Source organism: Ursus maritimus, unplaced genomic scaffold, assembly GCF_017311325.1.
Source record: "Ursus maritimus isolate PB19 unplaced genomic scaffold, ASM1731132v1 scaffold_20, whole genome shotgun sequence".
Taxonomy (NCBI): domain Eukaryota; kingdom Metazoa; phylum Chordata; class Mammalia; order Carnivora; family Ursidae; genus Ursus; species Ursus maritimus.
This window is the reverse complement of record NW_024424453.1, coordinates 24,287,177-24,307,364: the sequence shown is the minus strand read 5'-3', so window position 1 is coordinate 24,307,364 and position 20,188 is coordinate 24,287,177. Positions and strand designations below refer to the sequence as shown.

Below are 20,188 nucleotides of genomic sequence, written 5' to 3'. Positions count from 1 at the left end.
AGTTTGTATTCACTCTTAGAAAGGAGACTCAGTTGGAGTCTATAAAGTCAATGAAACCTGAAAAACCCTCTCCTTTGGAGATTCTTCACCGCTGCAAAGTATAAATGACTTTAATTTTTTCATCTGTAAGATTATTTATAACATAGTGCCTATTTTCTTCCTATCTACTTCTTCCTTAGTGAGAGACGTTCAATCCAAATATCTGGCCTGAGCAAGGTTTTTATAAGCCAAACTATCTCACTTCAGCTAGGCCAGTGATGACAGGACTGCTAAGTGAAAAGGGAATTCCCTTCCTCAACCCTGGATTTTTACTACAAATTAATGACAACCAAATTCAACACTCCTTCCCAAAATGGACTCAATCCCGTTATCATTTCTAGTCAAAGAACCCCAGTTTGCACAACTTCGGAGGCAACTTCTCTTACTATATCCCACATGACGGATTTCAAATGATGGCTATGTTAAATCTTCTCTACTCTTACTAAAAATCCCAAACTCTATCCTATATCAAGTCAGCAATCAGCAAGCTGCTGCCTGAGGGCTACATATAGGCTGTGGATTTTTGTAATTAAGAGTTTTACAGAACACAGCCATGCCAATTCATTTACATATCATCTGTGGCTGGCTTTGTGCTAAAAGAGCAGCGCTGAAGAGTTGTGAGACAATACAGCCTAAAATGCCTGCAATATTTACTGTCTGGCCCATTATAGAAAAGTTTGCAAACACCTAAATCTAGATTCAAATTTACTAAAGACATAGCCCAAAGGTTGCAACCGATACTGAGTTTGGACCATATAATATTTTTTTTTCTTTTTTAATTTTTTATGACTACAGTTGACATACAATGTTACACTTGTTTCAGGTGTACAACATAGTGATTTGACGTCTCTGTATGTTCTCTATGCTCACAAGTGTAGCTACCTTCTATCACCATACACTATTACAATGTCATTGACTATATTCCCTACGCTTTTCCTATTATTCACATGACTTATTCATTCCATAACTGGAAGCCTCCTCTCGCTTTCGCCTTACCCATTCTGGCCAATACCCACTCCCCTTATTTCTGGCAACCATCAGTTTGTTCTCTGTGGACCATACAATATTTTTTAAATCACTAAGTTAATTGAGAATATTAAAAATCTTATTTCATTTATAAATCTCAAAAAAGCCAGCAAATCTAGCCACACTGAACTCACTTCTTACAAGGTATCAACTGGTTAGAGTGTACAGTAATGGCCCCCTTCAGACAGATGGTATACAGCGGTTCAATTTGCCACAGTCCTCACCTAGACTGCTTCACTCACTTTTGTTATTTTCTTGATTGTGTAAGCTTAAGTTTGCAACCTCTCAAGCCATTAAATTCTTCATTTTCCTTCTCTTTACTCTTACATCTATGACTAACCATTTTAGTGTCAAGTTGGCTAGGCTACGATGCCCAGCTGTTTGGTCAAACTCCAGTCTAGATATTGCTATGAGGTATTTTTTAGATACGATTAACAGTTAAATCAACAGACTTGAAGGAGAACCTTTCATAATGTGAGTAGGCCTCATGCAATTAAAGGCCTTAAGAACAAAGATGGAGACCCACAAGAACTCTTCCCTGGGTCTCTAACCTGCAGGCCTGCCTCACAATCACATGAACCAATTCCTTTAATTTTTTTCTGTTTATATAAATGTACATCCCATTGGTTCTGTTTCTCTTGAGAACCCTGACTAATCTACATATCTATAACCTCATCACCCAGTTTTTCTGAATTATAGGAAAAAGTGCCTTCCTTCTTGCCAAGGCAAATGATGCCTTCTCGTTCATTTACAGCCTACTTGGTCCACTAAGTGAAAGACTGCTCTCTATAGATTACTACGTCCATGTATAATATACCAACAAATCCCTTGAATTCCAGCCAAATTGGTTTAATCACAGTGCCATAAAAAAGTCTACATTTTTATATCTATGCACTTTTGCTCACAGCATCCAACCAGTCTAAAATGACTAACTTTTTTGCCTTTCTACTTTCCCAAATTTTACTTATCCTTCAAGCTCAAGCACAACTCTCATCTGCTTTGTAAAGGCATCTCTGGTCACTCCATGCAAAACTGTTTTGTTCTTGTTCTAAACTCCTATATTACTGTCTATACAATTTTTAATAATTACCTTATAATAATATTATGTGTATTAGTGTTTTTTAATCTCATTATTTTTCTTATTAATGTGTTTACATTTTATTTCCCTTACTAGATTGTAAGATCTTAGAAGGTAAGAGCCATATCCAAAACTTTGTCTCATCTCTGTAGAATCTAACACCATGCCTATTATCATCTAAAAGACACAGTTTTATTTGGAAATCAGGAGGTGTCTGAAGTTACTTGATATAATGCTACTTTCTGAATAGAATCAAACAAGGAATTCCTCTATCATTAGTTGTTCTCTTCTTGTCTTCCCTTCCTTCCTTTTTTACTTCTTTCTCCCCTGCCTTCTGTTTTTTTTGTTGGTTGGTTGGTTGGTTGGTTGGCTTCTTTTAGAGTCCCAAAGGTGCTAGAAGGAATCAGCAACTGCCACAGCTCTGCCATTGGTCCTGCTGTTTCTGGAAAGTCATTATTCTTGGGGAGAGAAGATAAGAATGTACACCTGACAAAAGTGGAGAATTTATCTGCATTGTTTACTATGGTGTCCTACGTACCTAAAACAACATGGCACGAGATAGGTGCTCAAATAAATATTTGTTAAAAGAATTATTCCATCTATAAACAATGAAACAAAACAGCTGTTTTAATTACCTTAAAGTACTCTGGATTATTTGGCCTTAGATATCCCTCAGTTATTTTAGGTTAGTCAAAGACCATTATCTTTATCTTTACCCTTATTTTTTTAATCAGAGGTGACAAGTGTGTTTTACTCTATATGTGTGATTTTTCACTATGACATTTTGTCTTTATCTCCTATAAATCTGCACACTAATTACACTGCACTTCAGTAGGTAGCTAGTCTAATCTACTATGCACTCTGTGGATATACTCTGTAAGTCCAGTGGCTAGATGACCGCAGTAGAACATAATGCTTCAACAAACTAAAGCAATATTTCTTCTGTGACAAATATTTTGATTATTAAATACATTTTAAAATAAATGCAACAATACATTTTAACAAAGAGTAAAACACAGTCTTCAAAATCTTTATATAAAAAGAAATTCATAGTTACATATTAGATAGATTTCCAAAGCATATTTAAAGTTTCAAAAGACCATAAAAACTTTTGGTGTGATTCATGACTGGATAATTAACTTTCAAAATTGTAAATAGGATAAGTCTTACCTTTGTTCATGCAATTTTCTAATTTTACATTCATAGTAATCAATTAGGCAAAGCAACCTAGAAAACAGAAGATTAACTGAATTTTCAAAATGTGGTATTGGACCATTAACTATACTATTCTCTCTACATAATTTCAAATTATAGCAATAAAGATACAGGTTATCTAGCAAGTTTATAAAAAATTTAAGTGATTTTTGTCAGAAGTATTATACTAAGCCATACATTTTAATTTTGAAGTATAGATTTTAAACTAACCACGAACATTATATCTCAACATATTAAATGAATCTTTTCTTTGTCCCATCAGTTCTACCTCTAGCAACTGCTCTCATAGAAATATTTGTTCAAACCTGTAACTCAAAATGAACAAAGTTGTTCACTGCACCATTATTTACAAGAGTGAAAATCCAGAAACACTCTAAATGTTCTTCAATAAGAGAAAAGTTAAATAATGACACATCCACTCTTTGGAAAACAATGAAGCACAGAAGAAATAATGTACGTAAATTTGTATGTCCTAATAAAAATTGATAAGGAAAAAAAGTAATGTTGCATAGCCAAATGTAGAGTATTACTCTATTTTTTCTTTTTTTTAAGATTTTATGCATTTAGGGCGCCTGGGTGGCTCAGTCACTAGGCTCCGCCTTTGGCTCGGGTCATGATCCCAGAGTCCTGCGATCGAGCCCTGCGTCAGGCTCCCTACTCTGCTGGGAGCCTGCCTCTCTCTCTCGCACACCCCCTGCTTGTGTTCCCTCTCTCGCTGCTGTTTCTCTGTCAAATAAATGCATAAAATCTTTTTTTTTTTAAAGATTTTATTTATTTGACAGAGAGAGAGAGTACAAGCAGGGGGAGCTGTGGAGAGGGAGAAGCAGGCTCCCTGGGGCTCAATGTGGGGCTTGATCCCAGGACCCTGGGATCACAACCCAAGCCAAAGGCAGTTGCTCAACCAACTGAGCCACCCAGCCCCTCTGTTTTTGTTTTAAAAAGAAATAATTGTATGTGAAGTTGTATTTGTATTGAATAAAAACTCTGTGAGTTCTTAACTGGGGGATAATACCATAACCTAGGGGATAGTCTTGGCTGTCACACTGATTAGAGTTGGGGAGGGCGCAGGATGCTAGAAGTTCGTTAACTGACACAATGAACCATTCCACCCAAAACGCCAATGGCACTCCTGTTGTTAAACAGGAGGAAGGACACAAACAAAACTATTAAAAGTGATTATCTCTGGAATACGGAAATTAGGAGGGGGTAAGCAGATATATTTTACTTTACATACTTTCATATTGTTTGAACTTCTATAAACATGTACTGTACTGCTTTTGTAATTTAAAAAACCCTCAAAGAAAAAAATAACACAATGTTATCACATGCTATTCTTCTTAAAGTAAGAATTTATACTATTTCCCCATCTTGGGACACTTATTCTTTTTTTCAGAGCTAATTCAACCAATTGTGCTTTTAATATTTCAACTTTCTAGATCATTCTTTCTCTCAATCTTTCTCCAACTCAACACATACCAGCTTTCATATTATCTGGTAAAAATGCTTTAATTTCCTTTATATCCTTCACAAACCCTGTCACCTCTTACTCCCCCCTTACACTACCATTTCATCTCGATCTTTTCCTTCACAGCAAGCTTCATTCATTCAGATTGTTACCGGATACCTTCAATAAACTTTTAGGGAGGACTTAATTGTGTGTCAAACTGGGAATTCTGAGCAAGACAGCAAGAAGGCAAACACTAAAAAGGAAGCATGTAACACTTACCACCTCTCCTTCCCGAAATATTTTTGTTCATTAGTTATCCTGACATCCGAACGTAACTCCTCTCTGCCTACTTTCTTCCTTTATCTGAAACTTGGAAGTTCTCTGGAGTTTGGCCCTTCTAACTGCTGGCGTGATGTCTCTACATGGCTGACAAAAGGTGCCTAAGCACATGTCCATGAATGAATTCATCATCTTCCGTCCCTCTTCCCCAAACCTAGCTTGAAATCTGGCTATCTTTGACTCCTGTCCTTCTTTCAATATCTACAGCCAGTTAGTCTCAACAATTCCTGTCTATATTTCCAATAGCTCTCCTTTCTTTTGGCCCTAATTGCAGGCCTTTGCAATCTCCAACCTTGGCTATTACAAGTGATTATTAACTTGTCTTTCTGTCTCTGGGTTTAATTGGGGGGGGGGGGGGGGGGGTTCCTGCTATATAGTAAGCAGAACCTAAACTCTTCAGCCTGCAGTTTAAGCCCTTCAAAGTTCCAGCACAACTTTCTTTCGATATTGTCTCCTAAAACACTTACCAGCATCATCTTGTGTACCCTATGCTCCAAACCTCTTTGACTACTTAGGCTACTTGCTATTCTCAAATATAGTCAGTTTTCCTGCCACCATACTTCTCCAACTAAAATACCTTTCCCTCACCTCTGCCTATTAAAATTCTATAGTTCCTAATAATCTTGTGTGTTATCTCTTCGTGAAGCCTTTCTGGTCATCCCCATATTCCTCAAAGGAAACAAAAATCTCTTTCTGTCATCCCCACTTAGTATCCTATTTGTCCCATCATTTTAGCAGATACCACTATCTGCCTTGTATTTTACTTACCTCAGTATGTGTCTATCTACCCAGTTAGACTATCAGATCCGTAAATGTCAGGAAACATGGTTTTACTTATCTATGTATGTTCTATATTGTTTTTCCCAATGCCTTTGTAACTTTTAACAATAGCTGTAGTGTTTACAACTCATGTATTTCTAATAAGGTAAATTCACAATTTTTAAGTTCTGTGTCTCAAACTGAAAATTAGCTTTATTAAAAATCAAATAGAACAGAGAATCTCTAGGTCATTAGACAAATTCACACGTGAATTAGCTTGACTTCATATGGTACATGGTAAGTTCTCTCAATGCTTCTCCTTTACTCACTGTCGAACTCACTCAAATTGACTGGTTTTTGTATTTGTTTTTATTCCCCTTCCTCTCTCTTACTCTTCTATTTCTCCCACTGCAATTGTGTCTTTCCTTCTTTTTATTCTTCCTTACCCTTATTTTTCTCTGCTTCTCTCTTTTTAAAATTTAATCACACCTATCTCTATTTTTATGGCATTTTAATTGTAATTTTTAAATTTTTGTCCTGTTCTTCCTTCAAAAGGATCAAAATTATATGTGTGTGTATTCTTTCTTAAATAATTATCAAAATCTATAATCTTAACTTGTTTTTAATTTACATGAGACCTCATTTATTTTTATAGTAAAATAGAAACACCTAGTTAATAAAGATCCCCAGTCCTACTAAGTAAATACTTAAGACTAGTTAGAATGTAATTAGTTTATACTATTAAGTGAAAAAAACATGGTGCTACATTTATACATTATACAAAAAGGGGAAATATGAATATAATATCCATACTGCTTGTATTTGCTAAAAATAACACTAAACACTTAAAATTACCTATAAGGGAAGGTAAGGAATAGGGTCAAGGGAACAGAAATGAAAACACAACTTTTCTGAATATAAATAATTAGTTTTGACTTTGGAATTGTATCATTGTTTTACATATTCAAAAGTAAATGGAAAATAAAAAAGCAATCCCTAAACAACGAAAACAAAGTGAAACAAACCTAACTGTATATTAATTTGGTGACACATACAAAGAAATATTTCAGAACACTGTATTTGTATCCTAGAATATATTATTAATGTCAAAGATGATTGCAAAGAAATTTAAATTTCATAAAGTAGACTTACTGTTAGCAGTAATTCTGGTATTATTTTGAAGCTATTTTTATATGTTATATAATAAAGCAAATAGTTTTATGATATTGTTCTTAGGAATAAGGATTTCTGGTATAAAAGGAAGTTACAAATGTAGAATCGGAGTTTAAATAAAAATCCTGTAATGTTAACTTCAGTTGGAAAAACAATTAATGATGTCTTTTCCCAGAAATATATATAATTCCTTGTACTCTTCTAAAAAGTCCTAAATCAATGACAACATAATAGACATTATAAGCTTGACAAGCAACCCCAACACCAAACTGTGGTCTCTAAAAACCATTCCTGACTAAAAGAAATGTCTAATTAATTTATCTTAAGTTTAATTTAGTCAATTCTAAATGTTTAGTGTTAGCTTTAACAAATATCTGAATTCATTCCCCAAAAGAGCTCTGGGGCAAAAAAAAAAAAAAAAAAAAAAAGTATAAAATGTGCCTCCTGCCTAAAAGTAAGAAATCTAACAAAGATTAATGAGGTTGGGTCAAAAGTGTACAATACCAGCATGAAGAAGTTCCCACTGGCCAAAGACAGAATAATATGATCATTAAAATCCAGGAGTTAATAACAACATTTGAAAAAAAGAGAGGACAGCCACAAACAAAAAATCGTATTACTTATCACTGGAAATCATAAGTGCACCAACTCCTTAAAAAGTGGGAATTAAAATGAAAGAATTGAGCATTAGTTCTACCTTCCCTGTAATAAACCACATAGGGCAACCAAACAGCCCCTAGTCAATAGGAAAGGTTCTTTTTTATGGAAGAATTCCCGGGGGGGGGGGGNGGTGCGGGAACAACAGAATTGAAAAATCACCATCTTGCAAAATCATCAATTGAGTAAAACCATTAGATGAAGGAATGATGGGGAATTTTATAGTGGAAGAATCAGATTACTATTTAACCCCCTGAACAATCTTAGCATCCTTAAGAGTAAGTCAACTAGACAATATGTGCCTCCTGATATGTCACAACCTATGAAGTATTTTGCCAAAAATATTTGTATCTGAATTCAGCCCTAACTTCCAGTTTAGAGAAACAGAGGAGACAGAAGAATAAATTAAATGACGCAATAAGAAAGCAAAATCTAGTATGAACTTCTCCAGGCCAAATGACCAGTTTCTTCCTTTGGGGGGGGGGGGCAGAGAAGAGGGGGAGGAAGACTCCTCCAGTTTATAAGAGATATAACCACTCCCAAGATAAAATGTTTTAAAAAATGATAGTGAACATTACTGTCTATCCAAGATGGTATGAGGAACTCTTTTGCAGAGATAAGCAAACACTCTGTTTTGAGTGACAATGCGCTCTTCCTCCTCCTTTGTTAATCTATAGATATCCTTTTGCAAAGAAGCAATAGTCTCTTGTTGTTCCATTCGTTTTTTCTTATAATGCTGACATTTTGCCTGTAAGAAATTTTTCAAAAAACATAATTATGGTATGTACATCTAGGACATGGTGTGCTAACAATATTGTACCAAAGCCATCTTCACAGTTTCTATTGAGATGCTTCATTCAAGAACTTCAAGACCTGTTTTTAAATGGGTGCAAGCTCCAAGAACATTAATAAGTCATAAACACAAAAAATATAACAAGTAAAATAGGAAAAATATAGTTTATAATTAATCACATGCATTCAAGTTTTTAATAAGGAACTCAATAAAACTGATATAATTTCATGTAAATAGGTTTAGAGGAAAATAATAATCAGGAAGGGACCAATATTAAGGATGTCAAAAAGAAACAAGATTTAGAAACAAATTGAGGGTTTCAGAGGAGAGGGGGTTTGGGGAATGGGGTAACCATATAATGGGTATTAAGGAGGGCACATGTAGTGATAAGCACTGAGTGTTATAGGCAACTAATGAATCGTTGAACACTACATCAAAAATCAATGCTGTACTATATGCTGGCTAATTGACCATAATAAAAAAAAAAAAGTGTAACATAAAAAAAAAAAGAAACAGGATTTAAAATTCAGATTCTTAAGTGATCAGTGATAATTCAGGATTTCAGATGGTTTGATCAACTTAGGCAATCATGCAATATGGAAGACAGTAAACTCAGAATAACTCCCTAACCAGGATTTATTATTAAGAAATAATATATACCCCAAGATTTATACAAAGGAATATAAATCTTGGACACTCTCTTGTCTTCAATGAAATATCACTGGCCTGGTTTTCCTTTATTCCCTAGCTTCAATCCTTCAATGTTCCTTGAAAGCTCATTATCAATAGCACCATCGTTATTAATACACTTTTTATTACGTTCCGTGAGAAACCCCATCCCCATCTAATCTGCCTATAACTAAGCCATACCATTTTCAGAAGAGAATGCCTTGTCTAAGCACATGTTCACCTGCCCATAGTGTCAAGTTTATTGAGACTTAGATAACCTCAAGGGAGAAGGGGACCCAGCTTCTCATATCATAACTCCCAGTAACCAGTGATCATCTGCTTCAGCCCCAACCTGGAAGACAGGTATTTGCTGTAGAGCCAAGTGATGTGGTTCCCTATTCCACCTGTATCTGTCCATTAGCCATAAAACCAGAATAATTCAGTTTTGCAAGGTTGCAAGTGTAAGAGCAATATACAAGAATCAACTCTATTTCTCCTAAGTTATTCTGTGAAGCCAACATTACCCCGATATCAAGCCAGACAACACAAGAGAACCACAAACCAATATCCCTTATAAACACTAATGCAAATAACCCCCAACAAAATACTAGCAAACCAAATTCAGCAGCATATTAAAAGGACTGTACACCAGGACCAAGTGAGATTTATTCCTGGAATGCAAGAATGACTCAACATATGAAAAATTAGGGGTGCCTGGGTGGCTTAGATGGTTAAGCATTTGCCTTTGGCTCAGATCATTATCTCCAGGTCCTGGGATCGAGCCCCACATTGGGCTCCCAGCTCAGCAGGGAGTCTGCTTCTCCCTCTCCCTCTCCCCCTGCTCAATCTCTCTCTCCCTCTCTCTCTCAAATGAATAAAAAAAATCTTTAAAAAAATATGAAAATTCAGTATAACACATCACATCAACAGAATGGAGAAAAAAAAATACGATCATCTCAATTGATTCAGAAAAAGCATTTGACAAAGTTCAATACCTTTCATGATAAAAACAATCAACAAACTAGGAATAAAAAGAAACAATCTAAACGTAATAAAACCATTTATGAAAAACCCACAGTGAACCTCATACTCAACAGTGAAAGACTGAAAACTTTTCCTCTAACATCAGAAACAAGGTAAAGATGCCTGCATTTGCCACACAGTACTGGAGTCCTAGTCAGAGTAATCAGCCAAGAAAGAGAAATAAAAGGCATCCATTTTGGAAAGAAGTAAAATTATGTTTGCAGATGATATGATCTTATGTGCAGAAAACCTAAAGTGTCCACACACACACACACACACACCGTTAGAACTAATAAATGAACTCAGCAAAGTAGCAGGATATGAAGTCAACACAGAAAAATCAATTGCATTGATTTTAGTGCATTGCACTAACAATGAACAATCCAAAAGTGAAATTAAAAAAACAATTCCAGGGGCGCCTGGGTGGCTCAGCCGTTAAGCATCTGCCTTCAGCTCAGCTCATGATCCCAGGGTCCTGGGATCGAGCCCCACATCAGGCTCTCTGCTAGGCGGGAAGCCTGTTTCTCCCTCTCATACTCTCTTTGCTTGTGTTCCCTTTCTTGCTGTCTCTGTCAAATAAATAAATAAAATCTTTAAAACAAACAAACAAAAAAACACAATTCCAGGGACGCCTGAGTGGCTCAGTCAGTTAGGTGTCTAACTCTTGATTTCAGCTCAGGTCATGATCTCAAGGTTCTGGGATTGAACCCCATGTTGGGCTTCACGCTCAGTGGGGAGTCTGCTTGAGATTCTCTCTCTCCCTCTGTCCCTACTTACCTCATTCTCTCTCTCAAAATAAATAAATCTTAAAAAAATGAAAACAATTTCATTTACAATAGCATCAAAAAGAATAAAATAGAAATAAACCAAGAAGTCAAAAGATTTATACTCTGAAAACTACAAAAGGCTGCTGAAGGAAAGTAAAGAAGACACAAATGAATGGAAAGACATTCTGTGTTCACAGACTGGAAGACTTAATATTGTTAAGAGGTCAATACTACCTGAAGTGACCTACAGATTCTATGCGACCCATATCAAAATCCCAATGACATTTTTTTTGCAGAAACAGAAAAATTGGTCCTAAAGTTCATATGGACTCTCAAGCACAACCAAAACAAGCTTGAAAAGGAACAAAGTTAAAGCTCTCACACTTCCTGACTTCAAGGCTTAACTACAAAACTACAGTAATCAAAACAGCATGATACTGGCATAAAGACAGATGTATATACTAATGGAGTAGAACAGAGAGCCCAAAAATAATCCTGTGGATATATGATCACATTATTTTCATCAAGGGTACCAAGATCATTCAATGGGAAAAGAATAGGCTTTGTTCAACAAATAATGTTGGGAAAACCAGATCTCTACATGCAAAAGAATTAAGTTGGACCCTTATCTAACACCATATACAAAAAAATTAAAACAGATCAAAGATCTAAATATATGAAATAAAACTTTAAAACTCTTAGAAGAAAACATAGGAAAAAAGTTTCATGACACTGGATTTGGCAATCATTTCTTGAAAAGGACACAAAAAGCACAAGCAAGAGAAAAAAAATAGATAAATTGGACTTCAACCAAATTTAAAACATTTGTGCATCAAAGGACACTATCAACAGAGTTAAATGACAACCCACAGTATGAGAAAATACTTTCAAATAATATATATGATAAGGAGTCAGTATCCAGAATAAGTACAACAACAAAATCTAATTAAAAAACAAGGAAAGGACCTGAATAGACATTTCTCTAAAGAACATACAAAATGACCAATAACCACCTGAAAAGAACACTCAATGTCACTGACCATTAGGAAGACACAAATCGAAACCAGAATGAGATACCTCTTCACACCCGTTAGGATGGTTACTATTGAAAACACAACAAAATTAAAAATCACAAGTGTGGGTAAGGATGTGGAGAAACTGAAACTTTAGTGCACTGCTAGTAGAAATGTAAAATTGTGCAGCAAATCCTGAGAATATACTGCATTTCCTCAAAAAATTAACCATAAAATTACCATATGACCAAAAAATTCCACTTCTGGTTATATACCCAAAAGAATTAAAAGCAGGGACTTGAATAGCTATTTGTATACCCATGTTCATAGCAGTATGATTCACAATAGCCAAAGGTGAAAACAATCCAAGTGTCATCGGTGGATGAATGGATAACCAAAATGTGGTATATATACACAAAAGAATGTTATCTGGCTTTAAAAAGAAAGGAAATTCCAACACATGCTACAACATGGATAAATTTTGACATTTTGCTAAAATGAAATAAATCAGTCACAAAAGGACAAATATTGTATGATTCCACTTATATGAGGTATCTATAGTAGTCAAATAACAAGACAGAAAGTAGAATGATGGTTGCCAAGAGTTGCAGGGAGCAAAGAATGAAGAGTTACTATTTGATGAGGATGGAGCTTCAGTTTGGGAAGATGAAAAAAGTTCTGTAGATGGATGGTGAGGACAGATGCACGACAACATGAATGTACGTAATACCACCGAAGCATATACTTTTAAATGGTAAAGTTTACGTATAATTTACAACAACAAAAAAGGGGGAAAAATCAATTTCTCTGTATATACTAGCAATGAACAGTAAGAAATTAAACACAAAACTGGAGCATCTGGCTGGCTCAGTTGGAAGAGCATGTGACTCTTGATCTAGGGGTTGTGAGTTTGAGCCCCACACTGGGTGTAGAGATAAATAAAATCTTTAGGGTGCCTGGGTGGCTCAGTTGGTTTAATGTCTGCCCTCGGCTCAGATCATGATCCCAGGGTCCTGGGATAGAGCCCCACACTGGGCTCCATGCTCAGCGGGGAGCCTGCTTCTCCCTCTCCCTCTGCCACTCCCCCTGCTTGTGCTCTCTCACTCTCCCTCTCTCTCTCGAATAAATATTTGAAAAAAAATCTTAAAAAAAAAAGAAATTAAATAGAAATTACAATCATTTACAATACCATTAAAATATTGAATACTTAGAGATAAATCTGATAAAGCATGTGAAAGACCAGTGTACCCCAAATTACAAAACACTAATAGGGGGCACCTGGGTGGCTCAGTCTGTTAAGCGCCCAACTCTTGATCTCAGCCCAGGTCTTGATCTCAGGGTCCTGAGTTCAAGCCCTGCATAGGGCTTAAAAAACAACAATAACAAAACAAAACAAAACAAAAAACCATTGCTGAGAGAAATTAGCACCTCTACAGCTCCTGATGGCTGCTTTCTCACATCAGTACGTTGATGTGTTAAATGGTCTTGGGTTTCCACATACCCCGTATCTGAAAGGTAAAAATCAAATGCATATAGAAATATTTCCAAAATCGCCCTCCTTTTAGAGAGACTTTATAATTTTATAATGTTCCATTGATGAGGAAAACTACCTAACAAAGCCAACCTAAAAACAAAATATCCTAATGGTTGAGGATTTCGTTGACTGATAAGTAATAAAAACAGATTTGGCTATCTTCTCTGGAGTTACGATCAACACCAGCAGCTCTAGCACTGTGTACCCCAAGCTGGCAGCCTAAATAAGGACAGAACACCAAACTGCCTCTGTCTTCACACCAGAACTCCCTATGGTCTCTGGGTGATTCTGACCCCCTGGACTTTATATTAACTCATCTGATCCTTCTAATGCTACCAGCATAAACTGAACGGACATCTAGACCCAACCTGATGCGTACTGGTTCCTTTTAGGCAGCCTAAATCCCTGTGTGCCGTAGGTAAATACAGCGTTGTGCCAACAAAACCACTTTAAGGATCTGATGTCCATAAAGATATAATATTTGTAAGGATCTGTAATAACTCCGACAACTAAACATTGATTATCACTAAAAAGATTTTTCTTCTAATTATAACAAAATCCCATGTTTTAAAATAAGTTTCTTAAGATTAGGAAATGAAGCATTCAGTGTTACAATTTGTTATTTATATAAAAAGAAAAGTAACCAAACGACTTATAATCACGAAGGATATTCCATAAAAATGTTATCTAAATTTAATTCAACAACTCAAATATTTGAGCATTGACTATTAATAATAAAACAGCCTCTCTTAGCCTAAACAAATCAGACAAAAATATTTGCCTTCATGGAGCTTACATTCTAACACAGTGAGATATATAAGCAAAACAAAGTATATAGTATGTTAGCATGTTGGATGACAGTAAGAACTATAGATAAAATTTAAATCGGGGAAGGCAGTATGATGTGTGGGGGATGGAACTGGTAACCGTAAATAAAGTACTCAAGAAAGGAATCCCTGAGAGATGGTGACACCCAAGAAAGGAGAGAACAAGTCATACAGCTAACTGGGAAAAAGTATGCAGGGCAAAGGAAAAAGAAAGAACAAAATGTACAAAGGCCCTGAGGTGAGAATGTTCGAGGAAAATGTTCAAGAAAGAGCAAGAACATGGGGGGCTGGGTGACTTAGTTGGTTAACTGTCTGACTATTGATTTCAGCTCAGGTCATAATCTCAAGGTTGTGAGATCAAGCCCTGCCTCGGGCTCCGTGCTGAGCTTGGAGCCTGCTTAAGATTCTCTCTTTCCTTCTCCCTCGGCCCCTCCCCCACCTGCTCATGCTCTCCGGCATGTGCGCTCTCTCCCTCTCCCTCGTTAAAGAAAACAAAAACAAAAAAACAAAAACGTCAGTGTGACTGTAGTAGAATAAGCAAGAAGTAAACTGGATGAAATTAGAAGGTAACAGGAAGCCAAATCATGTAGGACCCTAGACGCCATAGTAAGACTTTTTGATTTTCCTCTAAAGAGGGAAGGAAAGCCATTTGAGGTTTCTGAGCAACTATGTTGAAAGCATACCGAAAAAGGCAAGGGTGGAAACAGGGAGACCAACAGACAGGCAGGACAGAAATGAAGGTGACTTGGACCGGAGTGAAGACTAAAAGAAAAAGTTTTGGGAAGAAATTCAGGAACTCCATTTTACATGTAAAGTTCAAGATGCCTATTAGACATTCAGTTGCGGTATCAAGTAGGCTACAAGGTATCAGTCTGGAATTAAGGGAAGATGAGTGGGCTACAGATTTAAAATTATGAATGAATTTATGTTATGCATTAGACTGAATATCACCAAGGGAGTCAGAATATATAGGAAAGAGAAAAGTCTAAGGAATAAATACTGAGGAATCCCAGCACTAATTGGATAGGAAGACAAGAAGAACCAGCAAAGGAATAAAAGAATGAGCAGTGGAGTTAGAGGAAAACCAGAGGAGAGGATATTCTGGAAACCAAAGAAAGAATTTTAAGAAGGCAACAGTGATATCAATAAGATAAAGATGACTGAATAACAAAGAAGTCACCTGTGACCTTAATGAGCTGTTTTAGTACTATCATCTATGAAAACACATAATCAATACCTGTAAAGCTTTCTGCTCCTTTTGAAGATCTTTTATTTTATTCTGTTGCTGGCAAACCCTATTTAGGGATTCATCCTCCAATTCACCAATTTTGGACTTCACACTCTCCATAATTTGTTCCAAGTCATTAGCTCGTTGTTCATGATCGGCTGCTCGGCTTTGTTCTAACTGAAGTTCATTTCTAATAACAGACATGCAATTGCTTCCCTTAGTAATGAAAGCAAATCACATCAACAAACATGCCCATCTAACAACATAATGAATTTCTAAAATTTCTTTGCATTCTTAAAATTTCCATCATATAACACAAACCAATAGGAGAAATATAGGGCACCATCACATACCTAAGCTAAGCTATTACTAAAAGATTTACCTATTAAAAATATTTTTTAGGGGCGCCTGGGTGGCGCAGTCGTTAAGCGTCTGCCTTCAGCTCAGGGCGTGATCCCAGCGTTATGGGATCGAGCCCCACATCTGGCTCCTCCGCTAGGAGCCTGCTTCTTCCTCTCCCACTCCCCCTGCTTGTGTTCCCTCTCTCGCTGTCTCTCTCTCTTCAAATAAATAAAAAATAAAATCTTAAAAAATTTTTTTAAACTTAATATTTAATCAAAATAGAAAAATTTTTTTAAATTTTTTTAAATTTTTTAAAATTAAGATTAAAAATCAAAGATTCTTTTCAAGGCAATTATTTTTAGAATGCATATCACTTGTACATAAACTATTCAAAAGAGAATTCTTTCTATTTTCTTACTTAAGCTGCTGATTAGTTTCTATGAGCTCCTGGATCACGTTCTGTTGACGTGTTGTTTCTTCCACCAATGTTTTCAAATTCTGCCTCATCCTTTGTGATGACTGTCTATCAAAAACGATGAGATCTACATTTTGGGGATATAATACAGATAGTAAAAATAAAGGCAAAAAAATTTTAAGGTAAAAAGTTTTTAAAGGAAAAAGAAAGTTTTTACCACAATGAGAAAGAATAGGATCTAGCAAGAATAGGATCTGACTACCTTTAAGATCAGTTCTTTTGACTAGAGATAAAGGTTTTAAGCCATGCATCATCAACAGGACATTTATGCTTTCCCATTCTGCTTCTTCCTGCTGTAATTATAAGAAGTGAGAAAAGGATCAACTTTAACATATAAAGTGAAGAAACACACTCTTGAAATAATTTCCTTGTTTTCAGAATAATGGAACTTTTTCTCCTAAGTTTTTCAATATGAATTTTTATGCACATACAATGATTAAAATTAAAACAAATTTCTAACAAAATTAGCAGACCAAAAAAAATGCAAATAAGTACAAATAATTACATTATATAATTCCATACTCATACATATGGTCTTAATGGATAAATTAAAACAAAAACACCAACCAAAAACACCTTGTAATTTCATGAACCAAACAGACCTTAGTTTTTTTTGTTTAACTGAATCATACCAGGCCCTACTCAAAAGAAACAGTTGCGGGGTGCCTGGGTGGCTCAGTCAGTTTAGCATTTGACTTCAGGTCAGGTCATGGTCTCAGAATCATGGCTCAAGCCCCGCATCTGGCTCTGCCCTCATGGTGGAGTCTGCTTCTCTCTCTCCCTGTGACCCTACTCCTGCGCATGTGCGCAGTCTCGTTCTCTTTCTCAAATAAATAAAATCTTAAAAAAAAAAAAAAGTCTGACCAAGGTTTTAAAAAAAAAAAAAAAAAACAGCTGCATATTAGGTCATATTAACTGAACAGTAAATTAAATGCAAGTCACTCAGAAACAAGTATCATTTAATGAGTAGGGTCACACGCACAAAAAAATCAAAACATCTGAATGGTCAAGGCCAATAACACAGATAGTCCCTTGTATAATGGATAAGGTCTAAGTGTAAAAAGGAGTCTGTCCATCTAGGTAAATGATTCTAGTAGAATCACTCTGAAAGATACTTCCAAGTTCTGAATTCCTGATTCTAAATACATACTTACACCATAAACCTGAGAAGGTAACCCTAACTCTCTAGATGAAGTAAATAAAAACATAATAATGGGAAGAAAAATGTAAATACAATATTGTACATACAATATAGATAAGAAAAAGATGATTTTTTTAAATTATACATTTAAATCCATAATAGTTTATAAGTCTTTTAATGATCAATTTGAAATCACTGTGTGAAGTGACTTACTTTTTAAGTTATTAAAGTATATTTGAAAAGGTAATTTGAGTGAATTTTCAATCAATGTTTAAGTGCTTGAAAAATAAAATTCATACAATAGTTTTCATTAGTGGTATAGTATTAAATATTTTAACAGCTTTAAGATTAATAATTAAGGCAATAGACAAAGTACATATAAAAGTATTACTCTCCATATCCAAATGCCCCTAAACATTAAAGAACCTCTCAAGACAAAGAAAGAACAAATTACCCTTAGGACTATGATAACACTATTACTAACAGCACCAAATCTTTCCTTTTAACTGCTTTCTTCACCTTCTTTATCCTTTTCACACTTCTCCTCCCTCCTACACTCTTTTCCCTTATATATGTTGGAGGTCTTATGGTCACAAATATTCATAACTCAGAATTAAAATTACTGAAGATATCTGGTTTAGGAGCCAAATGTGTGGGCATCTCAGTGGATGTCTACTATGACTCATAAAAATCAAGTACTCTGTAAATAATGCCACACACTTTGAATGATCAAATGATATACTGTTCTCTGATACCTCTTGTAAGAGAAAGAATAATGTAACTGTTTGAAAATTCTAAAAACAGCTAATAATGGTATTTTCTAAAGGATGTGCTATACAACACTAATGAAATGTTCATGAGACTAATGTTAAATAAATAGGAAATACTGTATGCTAAAGCCTCTTGATGTATTAATAGTATTGTGAAGTCTCAGAATAATGAAATCGTTAATCTTTAACGCAACATTTCCAAAATTATTTTACTAAAGAATCCCTTTAAGATTTTTCACATATGTAGATGTAGTATTCTTTGGCACATACTTCAAGAAACACTGGCTTCAAATATTTTAAGTTTACCTGTTTTTCAGTCATGAGTGTGTTTGATGATTTACTGGACTCCTAGGCTTTAGGGGCTGCTGGAGATATAGTATCTTTTGTAAAATCAGAAGAAGCAGATTGGCAAGAAAAAATATTCACGTTGCCTAAATGAAAAAAGAAAAAGTGCAACAGGTGTTAAAGCACATTATATTTAAAAGAACCTATAACTCTTTTTTTAATTATGTTAGTCACCATACAGTACATCCCTAGTTTTTGATGTAAAGTTCCATGATTCATTACTTGCGTATAACACCCAGTGCACCATGCAATACGTGCCCTCCTTAATACCCATCACCAGCCTATCCCATTCCTCCACCCCCCTCCCCTCTGAAGCCCTCAGTTTGTTTCTCAGAGTCCATAGTCTCTCATGGTTCATTCCCCCTTCTGTTTACCCCCCCTTTCTTCTCCTACCGATCTTCCTACTTCTTATGTTCCATAAATGAGTGAAACCATATGATAATTAACTCTTAAGCAATTTAAGCCATTCTTGTGTCAAAACTTGTATGATTCCTTAGAAAGCTGATTTTAAGAATGATCAGAATAAACCCTATCTTATAATGTTCTCCTCTAGAAACAAAACATTATGAGTTTTACACACACACACACACACACACACACACACACACACAGAGAACTATTTGTTTTAACTAGATAATGTACAAAGCACATGCTGCTAATAAATAAACCATTCTCTTTTGGAAGTTGTTTCCTGAAAAACTAAAAAAATTGTACCTGACCCAAAGTTACAGGCCAATCTAACAATTCACTGGACTAAATCCAAGGGTAAATGCAGTGCCACTTTCTTAGGTAGTCTTTATTTCTAAGTAGATCAGAAGCAAGCAACAAAGGATTCTGTGTGACTGGCAGACACAAAAGTTTATATTCAGTCTATCATACCATCACTTCTTGTTATCCAAGACTCTATCAGCCTATAGGAAAAATTTCTTGGATTGTTTGACATGTAGGTATAATTCCTCCTCTGAAGAGGCACAATCACACACATTCATTAGCATCATGAAATTTAAGATCTTAAGCGGACTTTGGATATCGTTTAATCCAAAATCTCTACATGTTCATAGCTGGCAGAGAAGCATACGGGAGAGTTGTACCAGTACAACAGGTACTGTAACCATCTGAGACCCAGAGAGGTGAAATGATCTTCTCAGGATTAGTAAGAAAAGTAGGCTTTCTGGCTGCCAAGTCAGTACTTCTTCCAAAGCATCCTTCTACTCTTTAATGCTGCTTCAGATTGCGAAATCCAACTAAACAATTTACCAGTCACCCTTAAGTCTGGTCTACTGGTGTTGCCTTTCCACTTTACTTTCAGATAAACCTAATAACATGTTACAAATTCTCAGATTCTGCCACTTTCATGCTTGATATCATACTCTCTTCCTTTTAAGTTTTGGTCTTTTTCAACAACTCAATCACCCACAACGTTAATCCCTCCTGCTTTTACAAATCTTTCAGCTAGTTTTAACTTTTCATTAGAGAAATTTTCAGAAATACACAAAAATAGAGAAAGAGTATAATAAATCCATGAATG

At 35.5% G+C, this 20,188-nt stretch overlaps 1 protein-coding gene across 10 annotated transcripts in view; it reads right to left on the bottom strand.

The window, feature by feature from the left end:
• The window catches only part of CEP70 (centrosomal protein 70), a 78,720-nt gene that overhangs the window by 26,216 nt on the left and 32,316 nt on the right, over nt 1-20,188 (bottom strand). For all 10 annotated transcript variants that reach the window (XM_008708002.2, XM_008708029.2, XM_040636762.1 and 7 more), the window contains 6 exons: nt 18,622-18,746; nt 16,607-16,697; nt 16,348-16,471; nt 15,597-15,777; nt 8,312-8,481; nt 3,314-3,370 (listed from right to left, as the gene is read on the bottom strand). In XM_008708002.2, the coding sequence (XP_008706224.1) occupies nt 3,314-3,370; nt 8,312-8,481; nt 15,597-15,777; nt 16,348-16,471; nt 16,607-16,697; nt 18,622-18,636 (638 nt within the window). In that variant the 5' untranslated portion in view covers nt 18,637-18,746. The remainder of the gene's footprint in view (nt 1-3,313; nt 3,371-8,311; nt 8,482-15,596; nt 15,778-16,347; nt 16,472-16,606; nt 16,698-18,621; nt 18,747-20,188) is intronic.